The 18,351-nt window shown below is 43.3% G+C and overlaps 1 protein-coding gene across 1 annotated transcript in view; it reads left to right on the top strand.

Moving 5' to 3' along the window:
• The window catches only part of rtn4rl1b (reticulon 4 receptor-like 1b), a 68,732-nt gene extending 50,670 nt beyond the window's left edge, over positions 1-18,062 (top strand). Inside the window, exons 2-3 of the mRNA XM_037268641.1 lie at positions 15,194-15,645; positions 16,274-18,062. Of these exons, the coding sequence (XP_037124536.1) occupies positions 15,194-15,645; positions 16,274-17,161 (1,340 nt within the window). The 3' untranslated portion in view covers positions 17,162-18,062. The remainder of the gene's footprint in view (positions 1-15,193; positions 15,646-16,273) is intronic.
• Positions 18,063-18,351: the final 289 nt, after the last annotated feature.

The following is an 18,351-nucleotide window of genomic DNA, read 5'->3' as shown; positions in this document are numbered from 1 at the left end:
GAAAGCCGAGTAAACATGGGCACATGAAGAGATGATGAGAGATGATGGATGGCAGGATATGGCGAACGGAGATGGGGAAGGGGGGGGCAGTGGCGTGAGGGGGGCGGGGCTTGGTCCAGTGGGTGCTTTGCTGTGTCCGAGCTTGTCTGGTCTCCGTCTGAGAGGGTTAATGCACGCTGCACACTAGCACTTGAATAATACACTAGCCATGGAGTTAAAATGGATAAACACATAAAAGATTCATCAACCTGTCAAAGCACTGCAAGAGTGTGTGTGTGTGTGTGTGTGTGTGTGTGTGTGTGTGTGTGTGTGTGTGTGTGTGTGTGTGTGTGTGTGTGTGTGTGTAGTTGTGAATACCAGTCGGCTATGTGGGTCAATTCAGTGATACCTATTACACAAAAGTACTGCATAACTTAGAATCCTTCAGGATTCTAGTTAGCTAAAAACTGCTCCGAGTAACTGTTATAGTGCCACCTAGTGTTCACACTCGTGAGGCTTGAATTATTATTTTTTTAACCTGGAGACTCAGAAAAATATTCATGTGGACAGATTGATGTCAGAGACAGAGAGAGATGAAGTCAGCGTTTGCTTCGGATGATAAACAGCCAAAGTAATGATACATTGACTAAAAGTAGGAGCGGGCTGTCAATGGCAAAGCGCAGCCTGTCAAAAACAATCGGCGGCAACAAAGGGAAATCTCAATCAAGGCGTTCTGTCTGTGCTGCTGGGAAGAAAAAAAACTCCACCAGTGCTTTGTCATCAGCCCTGACAGACTGCAGCGTCATTAATAAAAATACAAATGTGCAAACGCACACACAGATATACACACACATGAAGAGGATCTATTACATAACTCAAAGCAAAAATAGTCAGGCTCCCTTGAAAGCCTTGCTGCTCCCTCAGATCAATTAATGGAGTTAGCTCCATCTCTGCACTCTCGGGGGACTCGTCACTTGCGCGGTGAGAAAGCGTCATTGCCCTGCTTTCAAAAAGGAACAGCGCAACGTCCTCTAAGTGCGAGAAGAATGATGCAAAAGTGACAGCGGCCAATCAAAGACTCCAAATAGTTAAGACTGATTATTTTTGTTGTTTGCGACAAACTCTTTGTTGAGGCATGCATTCCCAGTTGTGTGTTGTGAAAAATAATCAAATATAATATAATATATAATATAACATAATATATAATATAATATAATATATAATAAAATACAATAAAATAAAATAAAATATAGTATATAAATTGATCATTTGACGTTTATATCCGTCAATGGTAGTCAACGCGTTAAAAGCAAATATTTTGAGTTTCTATTACCACAATGCAATAAAACAAAAAATATCAAATATCCACCAGAAAACATGACAAACCACCAAAAAAAAACAAAAGCAGCAAAGTGGTGCTTGCCGCCATGCGCTCTTGTGGGTTAACCACAAAACAGGAGCCCTTGGCAAAAATCCACAACCAAGCAGTAACCACACGGCAGGTAAATGAGGACGGAAACAATCCAAACCACACCACCCACTGTGCTTCAAAACAAAGCAACAACAACCAAAATGTAGCGCAGGTGTCCCCCAACTGTCGCGCTAATCTTGCCGAGGTATCTTCATCTTCCTTTGGAGAACGAGGATTACACGTTTAATCTATAATTATCTTCTGCTTAAATCACTCGCTATCTCATTATATGACAAAGTGCTGAGCTTGCCGGCCAATCTTTTCCACAGGAGTCTTTTTCAAGTCATGCACACTCTCGCTGATATATCCGACTTAAATCCTTCCCAACAAATCAATTTAGAAGGGAAGGAAAGAGACACTGCTGAGACAAAGAACAGAAGCGGACACACGGAGGGGGTGATGCAGCGGAGAGCTTAAAAATCAACCGAGGCCAAAAAAGATTGACAAAAACCTGGTACAGAAATATCGATTTTGACATATACTTCTCAGTCTGGCTGTACCCTAATAATTTGAAAATCCATTCTACAGTTAGGATGGAATGGAAAAGCTGCCCTAATTTTATGAACACAAAAAAAAAAAAACTGAACACCTGGACTCGCTGCCCTCAAAACCCAAGCGGGGTAGAAAATAAGAAACAGACTGTGAACTGGAACAATCACTGATGGAAACAGGACGAGGGCAGACAAACAAATAAGCCACAGGTGGGGAAAAAAAATAAATGAACGAGAAGTCAAATAAGAGAACATGGAAGGCAGTTGTTGAAAGTATCTATCGCTCCAAATGTTTTTTTCCGCAGTCGATAAAAGAGCGTCACTTTCCCCCGTTTCAGATAAAACGAAGTGGATGAGTTGAAACAATCATCCATTTAACGACAATTTTTTCTGTTGTATGCCGAGTGTGAGAAGTTAAGAAAATCATTATTCATAAAAATTTTTTTAAAAAATTGTGTGTGCATTGAAAGTACAATCAGAAATAAAACAAGTCTTCAGTTTGCATTATAGAATTGAAGGGGGCTCGGGATGGAGCCCTGCTGCCAATCGTCAGTAATTGACTAAATAATTACGATATAATATTATATAATTACATCACTCTGGGCTCTGAGTGTGCAGTGCAGGCGAGAAAAAATAATACTATGAAATATGACGTGAAAGCTATTTTGTGAAACGGCGTCGTAACATCAATCATGGCGCTGACGTATTTCGAAAGGAAGCAATTGCTTTTTGAAAGTTGAGTCCAGACGGCAATCTCAAACATTTCTTACTTTGCATAAACAAAGAAAAGTGCGGACAAAATGCTGAGGCTTATGCATTGACTCATTTTTTTTTAGGTTAGGCTCATGATTTATAAGGCAAAGTCCTGCTTTGCCCAGAATATTCTGCAGGTGTTTGCACTTCAGGTAGGAGTGAGTGTTGGTGCCTTCACTTGTCATGGAGTTCAGCCGGCAGTCACTCTGGGTGAGTACATCGGTGTGAGCTGCCACTCAGCGGCGACTTTCGCCCTGCAAAGGCTGACGATCCCTTCAGTCGTGCTTATTATATAGAGGAATAAGATTGATAAAAGGCTGATGTGTTTTTTATTTTTTTAGATGGGTAGATGGAAAAAATAAATACATATAAATATAAATAAATGATGAAAAATAAAACAAAAACCAAGATAAATTAATAAAAATAATTTTACAAATTAAAAAGAAATAAATAGGACCGCTTGAGAGATAAGAATATGACCAGTTGCTCTTGTTTTTTTTAGATGGGTACATAAATAAATAATGAAAAATAAAACAAAAAATAGATTCATAATAAAAATAATTCTAAAAATTAAATAAATAAATAGGACAACTTGAGAGATAAGAATATGACCGGTTGCTCTTCCCAATAACTGTCGCCCCTGAAGGAGCTTGCTACAACGCAACACGTGTTAGCACGGGGATACTTGAAGAAATGTGCCATGACTAGCGATGTTTGAGCGTGAAGATCCTCCTGCAGTCAATCAAGCCTCGGAGGAGAAAAGTGTAGAGCGCTTCGACTTAAAGAGGATTTTTTTTTCCCCCCTCTTCACTATTCCTCTTCCAAGAAACTTAGTAGTCGCGTTTGCCGCCGAGTTTGATCTCCAACTCCCGTGGTTGTTATTAAAAATTCATCGTGGAGATGACAAATGGGTCCAAAAGAACATGAGAATAAAGTGGAACATTTCCCAACAGTGCCGTAAAGTTGCTATTAAAGGGGATCCATTAACGTCTGGCACTGGAGAAGTTCGGCCTGTTGCCAGATTGCTTGTCTTGGATCTTAAACTCTCCAAAAAAAAAATCAACATTAAGCTTTTCAGGAGATTTGCAAGCGAGGCCGACAGGTTCAGAAAGGCTTTAAACGGAGCCCAGTCAGAACTTACAATGAGTTCTGAGCACGTTGGTGCAAACAAGCAAAGCACAGAGCTTCTCTTTCAACTTTTTGTTTGGTTGCGGCTCGCTACTCTCGCAATTTAAGATGACACGGCTCGACGGCCTGCCGTAGCTCGTATGAAAATATTTGCATCATCAAGCAGCATCATTGCACCAAATCAAGTCGAAAATATACTCAAGTTCATTCTGATTGGGATTCATCAACGTTTTCGTCTGCCTGCTAGCAAACTAATGTAAGACGTTATTAAGGCCCACATGCTGATCCCAAATTTGAACATTTTTTTCTCCTTAAGTCAGCAGTGACCCAATTGTTAGATGTCTCTGCTGATTAGCCTTCCCCAAAAACCGCAGCCTTTGCGATTTGGAAATTGCATTCCACGACACTGCGATGTCGATTTAAATTCGATTATTCAGCCCGAAAATAAAAGAGAAGCTGGTTTTGTCTCACAAGTCACAAGTCCCTACTCAAATTAAAAATAATAATAAAACATGAGTTGGCAACCAAAATGTAGCTAGCATACAAGCTAGCAGTTAGCCTTGCTCTTCCTTCGACGAGGCTCCGCATTATTATTTCCTTTCCACTGCGAGCAAGAAAGTATTAAAATATTTGTGTTCGTACCTTCTCTGGCACCGACAGCCTAATTTGCAGTTGCAAATACAAATGTAGGTTCGCGGAAAAAAACAGCACGGCGCTTTGCATTCGCCCGCTTTCATCACACGCGCCAGAGGAGAGCGCGGCAAAGAGACGCTTCTTGTGTTGATTACTAATGATACGATTAAACATCTAATTTATGGCACCGGATCAGAGCTACGAGACGCCGGTAGGAGTTTGTGTGAGGCTACGGGAATGGAAAAAAAAATCATTTGGGCTTTTTTTTCGTGTATTTTCTGGAGGGAAAAGCATTAGCTGGCTGAAAGAAAAGCTGCTGTCCGGAGATAATGAGCGCCTGTCGTATGTTAGGACAGCCATTAAGAAGATTGTTTGGAGTGTAAAAGGGCCTCAAGCACGAACGCTTTCTCCGTAGCAGACGTTCGAATAAATATTCTTCTACTGCTACTTGGTTTGCATTGCCGAACCGCTCCGAGGTGAGGCTTTGTAACCGTGGGGAAATTCGAGTCCAGTACCTGCAATGACTCATGCGTGACATTGCATCAGGTGGGACATTTCAATTCCAACTGCAAGTTTATTACCTCAATGTCATGCAAGGTGTTCTCCGCCTCGCTGTAGCGACTTTGCATTGCATTGCATTTCTCACTGATCACGTTTGAGCTTGTCGATTATTTCCGATTGGAAATGAAAAAACGTGGAGGGGGTTATTAAGTAAAACAATATTATAAAAGTCAGATGTACACTGCATTTTGGAGCAGCAGTTAAAAAAAAAAACTTGTATGAGAACAACATCATTAGCAATGAAAGATAAGAACACTTCAACAATTAAATCGATATGAAATTAGGTATAATCGAGGGAATTACATTTCAGCGATGTTCAGCTTTTCTTTGAATGCTGGTTGTTATATATATTTTTTCATGAATCACAAAATATATAAAACAAGACTCCAAACTATGTGACAGTTTATGTTGACCCACAAAATACCAAACAGGTCAGTGACGCATTGGATGAGCCCATCGCCATTCTGTTCTTTAGCTAGCGAGCTAGCAAGCAAGCTAGCAAGCGCACTCGCTTGCATGCTAGCAACCGTAAACTAATGTGTAGGCACCATTCAAAACAGTAAACCGGTGGAATCCATCGTTTCATTCGGGTAATGGCAAAAAAAAAAATTTTAAAAATGCAACCAGGAAGTAAGACAACCATCGTAATATAAGCTATGTATTATTTCCATCATCGGGAGTGCATTCAAGAAAATCTGTTTCAATCTTTACTCGAAATCAGACTCTTAGAGACAATATTCATTATTATTGAGTGTTTTCCGGTTTGCCCGAGGATCAGAAGCAAAACTTTCTATCTGCAGCCTTTCCCCGTTTTTCTGTGGAAGAAATGAAGGCTCTCATTTTGAATTGAATCTTCCTCTGGGTGTTGCCTGCCAGTCTTATTGATGCTTCCAAATATTGAATTGCTGATGAAAGTACGGTCTTCGCACAAACACACAATATCAAATTATTGATTCTGCACAGATTCTAGTTCACCATCTACGAGCGGAATAAAAAGCACTCCCGCTGCTTTTACGGCCGCCGAAAAGCAAATGTGCACATCAGCGCTAATATGATAATGTCTTTGGGGCAAGTGGATTGACGGTTTCTCTCGTCATTTCAAACTGGGCCAATCGAATGGAGTTGTTCCCAGAGTAACAAACTTTCTTCCTGACCTAAAAAGTCCCAAATCTAACATTTACACAACAAATAATTCTTCTTGATTGAGAGGCTGGAGCTGCATCATGAGCGGCTGCCTACAAAAATAGAACCCGGAGTGTGAAAGTGACTTAATTAATTCTATGACATAAGCGCCGGTTTACTGAAACGCACTTTAATTTGCTGAAATACAAAATGTACTCTAAATATTTAGAGACATTTAAATATAAGACATAATCAAATGGTTACCTAAATACTGTTAAATATATTAAAATTCCCACTATCCTAGATGTAATCAAACAATTCCTAAAAGTTATTAAATACTCTGAAATCTACTGAATGCTTGCTAAATGTAATAGTTTTTAAAGCCGCTTTAAATTATTAAATTTAATTTAGTGGCGCAACACTTTAAAAAGCGAGCCCCTTTTGACAATAACATTTTTATATCATTACTTGTGATTTTCATGAATGGTAAACGAAGAAATGACCTATTTAATACCGATTAGTGCCGCTAGTGCAGAAAAAAAAGTCAAATGATATTTATATTGCAAGATCATTAAAACACTAGCAAACATCATACGAATGATTTAAGAATAAGCCTGCTCATTTAGGCTGTTTTCTTCAGCTCTGCTTTTCAATTATTCAGCGCCTTGCAGAAGGAGGGGAGAAAGAAAAAAAAAAAACTCTTGCAGCAGCTCTAAAACTTTATGTGAATCCTTTATCGTGACTAAAGCGCCGAGCCGAGCGTTTGCATCATGAATGATATTCCCTCTCCATTATCCCACCATGAAATGTGCTCATTGTCTTTACCTCTAATTATCATTAACATGATACTAATCCCCCTCTCCCCCTCCCAATTTGCTTTTCCAGACAAGATAACTTGCACGCCGCATATTAACAAACCCCGGGCTAAACTACCCACCTCTTGATTTATCTCTCGGACGCCCACGTGTTTTTCTGCAGTGGGCCCGAAAATAAATAAATAAATAAATGGTGAGCGGGTTGGAGTGGAGCAGAACATCTGCAAGGGAAACAGGAGTGCGCTAGATAGTTGACTTGTTGAGTGTAGCCGAGGATTAGCGGGGCGTTTAGCGCGCCGCTGAGAAAGCGGCATTGTTTTGCAAAAAGCCCGATGCAGTGAGAGCGAGCCACATAAGCCGCAAAGTGGTTTTATGGCATGGCGCTAAAACGTGACGTCGTTGATGATTTATTTACATTTTTATGGGAATCGCAGAGAGATTATTGCGATTCGCTAATGGGCTTCAATGTCGGGAAATTAAAGATTAAATAGACGGTGATTATCGTCAACATCGTTTTCATATTGATTTACTGTTCAGCGGGTTAGTAAACAGGACACGTTATGGGAAATTGATTTCATGATTGCAGGCGGCGTGGTAGAGTAGTGGTGGCGGCTCGCAGTCTGGGGGTTCTGGGTTCGAGCGAACCCTGAAACTGAAGTGGAAGCATTGTGAAGTGGTAGAATGCTATTTTTAAATCGTAAAGTCTGAAGTCTTGGTGGAGGGGAGAGGTTACAAAAAAAAATAAAAAATAGGACCCCACTAGGTTACACAAACAGACACAAGTGCCATTTGTCAAGTTCAACAGAAAGAATCAGTTTTGCAAACGCCACATATTTGAGTTTGGGCTTTTGGCCATTACAGCTCCCCCATGGTTGAGTGAGGCCCGCTGGAACCTTGGAAAGGACCCGACCGGCAGGTTGGCGGTGAGATGAGGGGGGAGGCGCAGAGGGCACAGGGGTGTGAAGATAATGGTCCCGATGGGGCGCCACACGGCGCTAAACTCGCCGTATCGGAAGCTTGGCTGCTCTCCTGTGAAGGAGTTTTGCATTGCACACTGAAAGACAAACAGTCCACTTGAACTTTTTTTTTTTTCCTGGGAGCGGATCTAGCCGTCCCTCTTCTTGCTTTTTGGAATTACTTTTTGGATTTAGTGCAATGAGGTTGTGGGTCGGGGTGATGGCAAAGAGACCATTAAGTTCAGTTCTTGCTTGCGGTCTTATCACCACTAATCACCACTACGGCGTGACAAGAAAAGTCAAAACAAAAGCCCGACCTACTTGCAGACAGACTGAATGTTGACTTTTTGTCAGGGTTTATTCAAGGTTACAAAATTGACGAATATCTTTAATGGTCGCACACAGTTTTTCTTGTCACGAAGAAATTTTGATCAAAATACCTCAACGATGTTTTATTGATTTCACATTTTTTGTGCAGTTTTAACACTGGACTGTAAATGTGGGTGTAAAGCTGCTCCAATACAAACTGAGGACTTGACGTCTTTCAAAACAAATCTACTGCACTTGCATTGTGAGTGATGCCAGGAGAATACATACTTTTATCTTCAGCCAAATGCAGCTTTAAAAAATATATACTTTATTATTCTTGTCCTCAGGCAGTGACCTGATCTAACATTGTTTTCGAAGCCATTTCTTCCTCCAGTCAATATTGAACGGCGGCAGAGAATACAGTCAAGCGCCTCAGAGCCAAACCGAGTGTTGTTTTGTTAATGGAAGAAACCTGTGTTTGTTATTTGCCGATCGCTGTCAACCAGAGCTGACTTTTTTTTTTTTTTTTTTTTACAGTTTTAATCAAAGTATGTCCGCTACTTTTATTCTTCTCCGACTCCAAAAGTCAGGTTGTCTGATTTCAGCACAGGCACCTTAGAGAAATGTAAGTCAAAGTGTTTAGCATGCTAGCAACTCAAATCGGCTTCAGCGTGACAAATGCAAAACAGAGACTTGCGAACGGCAGTGAGCGCTCGGGCCAAAGGACCCGAAAAGGCGGCCTGGATGTTGCAAGGTTCCGAAGACGGGAGTCCTTTGAAGTGAATCTTGGGTTGGCTACATTGTGCCGTGTGCGTGACTCACTAAATCCCGTAAGCCGCCACGGTATCTCCTGCAGCCAGGCCGTGTTGCCTTTAATCACCGCTAGACAGCGACGAGGTCTTGTGCGCCGAACCTCGGCGCTTTGTACTTTTAGGAAAGGAGCGACGGAATCAATTAAATCGCGCCAGGATAAAGCACCATAAGGGAGACGCGGAAGAATGCAAAGATCCACTTTCGAAATCAAACGTTTACCGAGGGCACGGCGCTCGGGGCTGAGAAAATAATTCATAAATATATTTTACAATATCAAATAAAATGCTAGAGGGCCATAACTGGAGCTACATCGATTTCTGAAGGGGAAATAGCGCCCCCTAGCCTTTTTACTCTTGTTGTCCAATCAGCTTTAAGCCTCTACTTGCTGCCATGTCAATCTAATCTTAGAATAACAATCCACCAAATGACAGGACCTCCCTCAAGGTGTGTCTTTCAACTCGCTCAGTCTTGGTCGCCGGGTCCGCCGCCTGTGGCTCCACCTAATCAGTCACAACGCAAAGAGACAAACATCGTTCTGCTTGATTTGCTGTTTTTTTTTTTCTTGCCTCTTTGAAGATTCTTGTAACTCAGCGCAGCGAGCGTCTCTCACCTGCTATGAATAATTGATCTGTTTGGATCTAGTGCATTTTATATGCAAGGAGGCAGCAGCAAGGAGATGCAGGGTGGGGGGGCACTCAAGTGGACCCCCCCCCCATCGGATTTTTTCCAAGCAGGAGCAGTTTCAAAGAGACCCGATGGTCCCAAAGTGCTAGCGTGCCAGTGCTAGATATTAAACCACAAAAAGCTTTTAGCGGCGTTCAAGAATGCCATCTGAACGCTTGTCTTCATGGCTCAAGAGTGTCACGAACGCGCCGGGTCACCTCGAGGTTGGGGACGGGAAATAATCGACGATGAAAAGGAACCCGGGAGGTCTTTAAGAAAATCTCACCTCCATAGCTAATGCAAGTAGCGTGGTAGCAACAAACCACATTAGCGTGTTAACCGATGGGCCGATGCGAACGGAACTCTGTCGTAAAGGTTGAGTTAGGGCTCGCATTTGCACGCCTGTACAACGGTTGTTTATCGGCTTTGCGATCGGCGACAATTGCATCGGCAACGCTTTCCATCAATGTAATGGCACTACAGTATATAAACTGTAGGAACACTTTGGGTGATTTATGTTTGTCAAAAGGAGCCATTAGCTCGCTAGCATCAACGGGCGCTGTAGTGGTTTTTCCACTTGATGAATGAAAATGATGCTGGTCACAAGACTCATTTTGAAGTGAAGGCCAAACGTACGCGTGGTTGGGTTCTATGAAGAGAAGATGCGAAGAAGCGTCTGACAAAGTCAGCGGGTGAATTAGTGACTATTCAATGTTGATTAAGTCAAGAATCAATGTCAACGTACTTGATTTAATTCCATCTTTGAAATAAATCAACCTCATCCGCCTGCATCGTTCCAAGCAGATTTTGAGCTTCTTGACAGATACATTTGGCTCTCATCTTGTTTAATGTTTAGCATCTCCGCTTGTTTTAACTTGCTAGCTTTTGTTTGCTAATAAGCACAAATTCGATTTTTATCCGTGTGTTTCCCACCTTTCAGTTGACTCTTATTGTTCTCCCACGCACAAACAATGTTACTGTTACTTTTATCACCCATCTCCTTACAAAAAAGGAGACAAAAGCAAGCTGATGCTACGCTTATATGAAATGGAGGTGTTTATTTATATGGAGGAAGACTTTGAAGAAGAATATTTTTATCAAAAAAATTCCCCAAAAGGTTTGGCTTAATAGTGGAGCTGGCAAATAGAGAACAGTTTAAAGAGGGGGGAAAAAAAGAGGCCAAGTGTGCTTGCTTCGTGCTTTTTATTGCCACTTCAAGTTGAAAACAATCCAACATTGGGGATTTAATCAAACGGCAGAACGTTAGGAGCCAAACGACTGACAAGAAATCCATGGGCACGGTCTAATGTGGGCGGGGCCACCGCAGGAACTGATTAAACTAAAAAGCAGCCATTTGGATTCTAATGCCGCATTTCTGAGCATCATTTGCATGAAAAACTCAATCACCCAGAAGCTCAGCCACAAAAACCACCAAATGGGAAAAAAAAGACTATTTGACAAAGCTAAAGCAGTTTTTTTAATGGCTCTTTTACTTGTTATTAGGAAAAAGGTCCCTAATGAAGCTCTTAAAGTGTTGGCAAAAGGCGACAACAACAATAGATGGGTGCACGTTTAATTGAAGGCAAACACTTTGCCAACATCTTCAACAAAATGCAATTATACTTTTCTGGAATGTTCATTCCATGGCCATGCCTGCTACTTTTTCGTTCCTGACTCCCGACACAACTTTATGCCCCGCCCCCTGACAAAAGAGACATACAGACAAAGATGGCGGCAAGCAGCGTTACTAACATTATCATAAACATTCGGAAATGTCAACGTCAGATGATTGGTGTTTTGGAAAGCCTGCGAGCAATCGGCTGCCTTTCGTGTGTTCTGCGCAACTGAATTAGCATAAATATGCAATCACTGACTCACACAGGAAAACCTTAGAAGAGGATGTTTTATTCAGAGGAATGTATTCCCCGCTGGGACATTTTATATAAAGTCGAATATTTAGAGCGTGTTTCTACGTAAACCTTATCGACGTCGCATCTTATTTTTAGATTTTTAAATCCTAAAAATTCAATAAAATGAGATGATGCAAGGGTGGAGGCATGTTACTGTTCTTGACATTGCTTTCTTCTATATCTCGGACAGTCTGACATTTTCTGCTGACGCGGGACGGTCGAGGTCACTTGCCAACTCGACTCGAGTCTGCGCCCGTGATAATTAATTGCACTTGAAGAGACTCGCATAGCGTGTTATGACACAAAGAGAACAAGTCTTATTAATAATGCAGGTTGGGACAATACTGAAGCTGCCCTCCATCGATTCCTCCGTCGACACAAACGACAACATTAGCGTTAGCCGTTTTAGCATTCAGTCCACACGCCTGAGCGTTGTCACCGGGAACAAAAAAGCCAAATAAGCTTCACGTAAACAAGCTAGATAGATCATTGAATGATGGCAAACAGCTTCCCGTGCCAATTTGACATCAGCTTTACACACACATGACGATGTCGTGTGTTTACAACGGTGGGAGGGATCAACGACTGTGTTCATACATGTTGTATGATGTTGACATATGGAGCCAGCTGATCCCTGAGGCGTCCGTCTTCTTGCAATTCAGTGAGAGATGCCAGACTAGCTTAATCTAGCAACCAGCTAGCTTGTAGTCTATGCAACTGCCTCGTCTACCTCTTAAGGTCGTTTTAAAATAAAACCATCCTTGAATCGTATCGAAGTCCGGTTCGAGATATGATTGTGTACACTACCGTTGAAAAAAAATTGAGGTCTTCAAATAAATTTGCTATTTTTTCAATAACATTAATCAGGAATACACTCTATATATTGTGAATGTGGTAAATGACTACTCTGGCTTCAAACATTTTTTTTTTTACGCAACAGCTCCAAAGGCCCATTCCCAGAAACCATCCCTCAAGAGTTCCAATGGCTCATTGCTAATTTTCCAAGAAGGCTAATGTACGATAAGAAAACCCTTAATCAACTTTGTTAGTTTTCATGGAATATACAAAATTTTCTGGGAGACCCTAAACCTTTGAATGGTAGCCAAACACTTGATACCATCTAAGAAAACCTCATCTAAACACTAATTTATAAGTCTCAATTCAAGACATGCACTTGAGCAATGAAGCACAGATATCAGTTGTAAACACGGCATGGGAAGCCATGTTCGTTCCAATCATCGTACGCTGGAAATGGGTCCGATCTTTGGGGAGAAACGGGGGGAAAAAGGAGTTTGTCCCGTTTAATGAAGCCACCGTAATGCAGCTGGGCAGTCCTTCCCATTAGCACACATGCTTTATTCATAAGGGCAAATCCGGTTTGAACCTTGTTGCATTTGTATTCTGTGTGATGCCTTCTCATTGTCTATCAAGGGACTATATCCATTCCATTTGGGTTCCTTTATCTATTTTCCACTGCTCAGCCTCGCAGGGGGAAAAAAAAGGGTGAGCTTGATGATGAAGGGGGCAAAAGAGGGCAAAACAACCTTCCGCAGGGGGAAAAAAAAAAAAGAAATTGACAGGGTCTGTCATTTCTGGTCAGTCAGGAAGGGTCAGGGCTTGTAATGAGCTAACACGACCCGGAAACAATCAGCAGGGTTTGTGTAGTATTGTCAAATCATAACCTTGCAAGTCCATTTTGTAAAATGACGAGATTCTCTGTGTTCTGAATTTTTTTAAAGACAACCAGTCATGCAAATGAAAGGCATCAGGAGAGTCGGAAGAATCAGTGCAGCAAGGGGGCGGGGCTTCCCTCCCTTCCCTCCCTGCGTAAAACGAGTTGCAAGTCAAAAGTGTGTCAAAATCTCCACATTATCATTCCGTCACACTCCTTTTTGTATCATGCTTATCTCCGTCCGCCTGTCTTTCTCCTGACATTATCTAATTCCATCGACGACATGCATGGAGCAAAACGTTAATGGGAATAGTACAAAAGGAATAGAATTAGTGAAAGGAGAGCCAGATCATTTTCCTGAATAATGGAATCTCTTGGATGGATGCGCCGTCGCAGTCAGGAAACTGTAATAACAACTATGTAAATTTGAAACTGAAACTTTGCGCCAATGTTTTGGCTGTTGCCTTGATGTTTATTTCGCGTTAAACAGACCAAGATGAGAAAGATCCATCTTAATTACCACACTAAACTCAAGTGGGAAAAAAAAAAACATGTTGAATAAATAAAGCAAACCTTTTATTTCCCGAGAGCGAGCAAAGCTATTTACTCCGTCGGTCGAAGCCGAGCACGATACAGTGATCTACTTCGCGTTTCGTTTATCGCGGCTTCACTACATCGCGGATTTTTTTCCCAAATAAAAACAAATTTAAAAGTAAAAATAAAACTTCTAAATTGAGGAAACATATGTCTAACCTTTAGGACAATGTAGTATTGCTCCAAATGTTCGTTTACATTGCTTTAGATGTCCGTTTTCGCGTGTTAGCACAATCGCGAATTAGCATCTTTCCGATAACTCGTTAGCCTGCCCAGTACTTGGTGACCGTACTTCGCAAATTTCACTTATCGCGGGTGGTTTTTGGAACCAATTATCCGCGATAAACGAGGGATTACTATACGTCGGCAAAAGATTGAGAAACTACTTTCCGGGTGACTGAAGAAAAAAATGGATACCGTGTTTTGATAGAGGTCAAAATAGTTTTTTTCCGAGATAGATTCTGACAGTGCTCGTCGACATGAAAAATGTTGCCGGTTCAGGAGGATACGTTGCCCACTGGCAGGGTTTAGCGATCGGGATTAAAGTCGAGCACACGCCTGTTCGGGTGGCACAACAGCAAGCAGAATGACTGTTAAAGGTCGGTGGAATCAGACGCTCAATGTCACCATTTGGTCACAGCTTCGTTGCGAACGGGCAGAAAAATACGCTAGCCTCCTTGGCAGAAAGTTCTCGGCATAAAGGACCCCGGGATTAGAGGGTTAGTTAAAAGGCAACGGAGGCGTATCGATTAGAGGCAGTGAATCAGCCGTCTTGTGCGCGCTGAATAATAAAGTGAGTGGAAGGCAGCCGGAGGTTTGTCAGACGGAGCTTGCCAAACGGCCCGAGCGTCAAGCTCATTTCAGAGGCGAAGAAATGTGGCTAAGTCACATCTCCCCCCCTGTCCCCCAGGAGACGGCAAATCATGTCACCGATCAGGAAGTGCCTGGAAGCTTCTTAACACAAGTTTAAATAAGCGCTCCACGGCCAATTTAACTGGCAAATGGAGAGATGGCGCCCGACGTACGCTGGCTGACAAGTGGCGCCGATAGAATGGAGAGCAATGGCCTCGTAATAGCACGTCCTCATTAGGTCTGCTTGAAATACCTCCGTTTGTGTTGCTCGGTGACTCGCCGGAGCGATTATTTGTTCTCTTCGGGCGCCGTCAGCCTAAACGTAACGACTTTGGGCTGTATGGGCCAACGGAGACAATCCTTATGTTTGTGTACAAATTAGAAGCAAATTGGGAAACGGTCCCTCTTGATTCCTGCTTGGCTTTGATTTCATCAACAAGAAATTCTAATTTGCTTTTGTGCTCAACACAGGCTGTGGGCTAGAGTTCCTGCTGGTTCTCTGCGGCCTGGAGTTTTCCTGGTCCTGCCCGCGTCACTGTATCTGCTACACGGCACCCAGCACCGTCTCCTGCCAGGCCCACAACTTCCTGACGGTCCCCGAAGGCATCCCGCCTGATAGCGAACGGATCTTCCTGCAGAACAACAAGATCCACCGGTTGCTCCGAGGTCACTTCAGCACCAACACGGTGACTCTCTGGATTTACTCCAACAACATCACGTACATCGAGCCGTCGACGTTCCGCGGCTTCACGCTACTCGAGGAGCTGGATCTGGGAGATAACCGCCACCTGCGTTCCCTGGCTGAAGACACCTTCCACGGGTTGAGCCGGCTGAATGCTCTGCACCTGTACCGCTGCGGACTTAGCTCGCTCCCGAATAACATCTTTCAAGGATTAAGGAGCCTGCAGTATCTCCACTTGCAGGTAATCCAAGATCTTTGCTCAAATCCACTTTGACTGACTTGAAAACATTTTAATTTAATCAACGCTGGCTTCTTTAAATAATCTTTAATGGGTTCATCTGCAATGCTTCCGCTTCTTTGCTTGAGGGTCAAGACTACATAAGTGAGGAGGCGTCATTTTCCAAAGTCAGCACAACATTTCCGACTGTGTTTTAGGGCGGCAGATGTTTTCTCGGATTTTCCGTCTTCGACAGGCGGAGTCATTACTATTCATTGGGCACAGCTCATTAGGTTTCTACATTTTGCATGAGTTCAAATCAAAAGCCGGTTTATCGGGGTCGACAATGTCACCCGCACAGGACAACCGGTTGAACATACACCATACCGAAACTATTAAAGATGCACATCTGAATTATTGAACTAATAGATCTTGAATGGACTTGGTCCCCCTTCAGACCTCTGAAGTCTTCAAAAATATTTTAAATCATTCAAATTTGCAGGACCTGTTTTCTATGGGACATGACCGAGACCAAAACAATTACTACCTTTGGGAAGAACTAGAACACAGATGACAACCACACACACATTCTCGTACTGAAGAAACCCATAGCGAATATAAATGACACGATTTTGTCATCTTGTCTCCTCAGCAAAATCATCTGAAATTCCTGCAGGATGACACATTCGCTGACCTCCATAACCTGAGCCACCTGTTCCTCCACGGAAATCATCTATGGAGACTCAACCAGAACACTTTTCGGGGTCTGAACGCCCTGGATCGTCTGCTTTTGCACCAAAACCAGATCGAGTGGGTTCACCACCTGGCGTTCCACGACCTCAAACGTCTCACCACCCTCTATCTGTTTAACAACTCCCTCATGCAACTGTCAGGAGAGAGCCTGGACACGTTGCCCTCTCTGGAGTACTTGCGTCTCAATGACAACCCCTGGTCATGTGACTGCAAGGCCCTCACGCTGTGGGAGTGGCTGAAACGATTCAGGGGCTCGACGTCCACGGTGGTCTGCCAGGCGCCTGTGGACATGGTTGGGAACGATCTGAAGGATCTGCGCAAGGAGAACTTCTCCAGCTGTTCCTCAAGTTCTGAATCCAGAGCCCAGACCAACAACTTATCCGGCACGGTCAGCCCGCCATCCATGAATCGCGGGGTAGTGGCGGGCTCTGGGGGCCAGAGCAACGTGGTGAACCCCTCCAGGGCCGGCCGTCCTCGCAACTGCTCAAAGAACCGCAATCGAGGGAGCAAGAGCAAGGGTGACAACGAGGTCCACCACTCCAAGGAGGTCATGGCAGACAAGGAGGATTCTTCTCCGGATTTTTCCGACGGAGGAAAACACGACCATACGTCCCCTGACGGCACCGTCACGAGAAGAAAGCACAAGTGTGTTCCCCGGACCACTGTTCGACCCCCGAGCGGGGTTCAACAAGCCAACAACAGGGCAACCTCATTCCGGCCTTTATTGTACGTCTTCGCCCTCGCGGTTGCCTTGACGACAACAAATATTGACATTATTCTGCGCTGATCTTCGGCGGGTCTGGTAAAGGTTTACCGGAAAGAACAAGCCCTTAACACACACTCGCTCCTGGCCCCTGTGTCTTTTATGTGTGAGTGTGACTCTGTTGTATAGGAACCGTAACCATTCAGATGAGCACAAGCATAAAAACATCAGAAGGACTCACAGGGAGTCCTAAGGTTGATGCAGACCAAGCGTGCACTGCCACTAAAGCCAGGTTTCAGGTTCATGTGTTTTTTTGTTGGTCTGTTTCAGCTCTGGAGCTCCAAGAACCAAATATTGGGCAAAGGCGTCAATATAATCAAATTTGGTCTTCAACATGCGAGACTGACTGTCCCGTGTAGCCTCTATTAAGCTCCAATCCCTTTCTTGCTAGCAGTTGGTCCCAAAAAAAAGAGCAGAAATATTCATTAACAGAAGTGGAAATGTAAATATGAATTCTAAAAAAAAAAAGGAATTTAAAGCCACTGATGAGTCAAGGCCATAAATAGCACGGCTAATAAGCGTATTCACAGCAAGAAATGGCTACAGCTAACAGCTAACTACACGGTAAGCTAGCAATCCAACGACACGGTAAGCTAGCAATCCAACACGTGAGGCTGCCTTTTCATTGACACATTTGCTCCTGCCCGACTGGATACGAAGCTGCTAATTGAGTCACGAAACTGCGGACCGCTGTCCATTCGCTCGGGGAGTGTCTGTGTGTTGTACTCGTTTGTTTTTTTTGTTACTTTCCAAGACACAGAGTGGACCTAGCGATGAACCCGCGCCGCACGGACAAGTGAAACAGGGCTTTGTCAGTTTCCCTGGTGTCGAACTGAGCCCGCCTGCCTGCCGGCTGCTCATCACTTACTGAGGAAAACATTTTTTCCTGAATCACTTGGTCATACAAGACTCAAGGGGGGGGGAAGTTGGTGGGCTGTGTGTGCTATTTGAACTGACTTGTGCGATTTAATCCAAACACAAAAGAAGAATTCAAAAAGGAGCACGGCTAAAGGGAAAAGACTTTTGCCCTCATTCTGGGACCGCCGCGTTCCAGGACAGTTGTAAGCGAGGTCCGAAAGGAATTCCGTAAAGCACACGCTGACCGGAGGACAAGTAGGAGATGTGCCGGCGAACTTATGTGCCTCCCTCTGATGGACTACGACAGAGTTTGTATTGATGATGTAACATTGGAACGGACTACAGTGCGGGATATT

Source organism: Syngnathus acus, chromosome 13 (assembly GCF_901709675.1).
Source record: "Syngnathus acus chromosome 13, fSynAcu1.2, whole genome shotgun sequence".
In the NCBI taxonomy this organism is placed as follows: Eukaryota; Metazoa; Chordata; class Actinopteri; order Syngnathiformes; family Syngnathidae; genus Syngnathus; species Syngnathus acus.
Note: the sequence above shows the minus strand (reverse complement) of the source record. Positions and strands in the feature narration are given on the sequence as shown.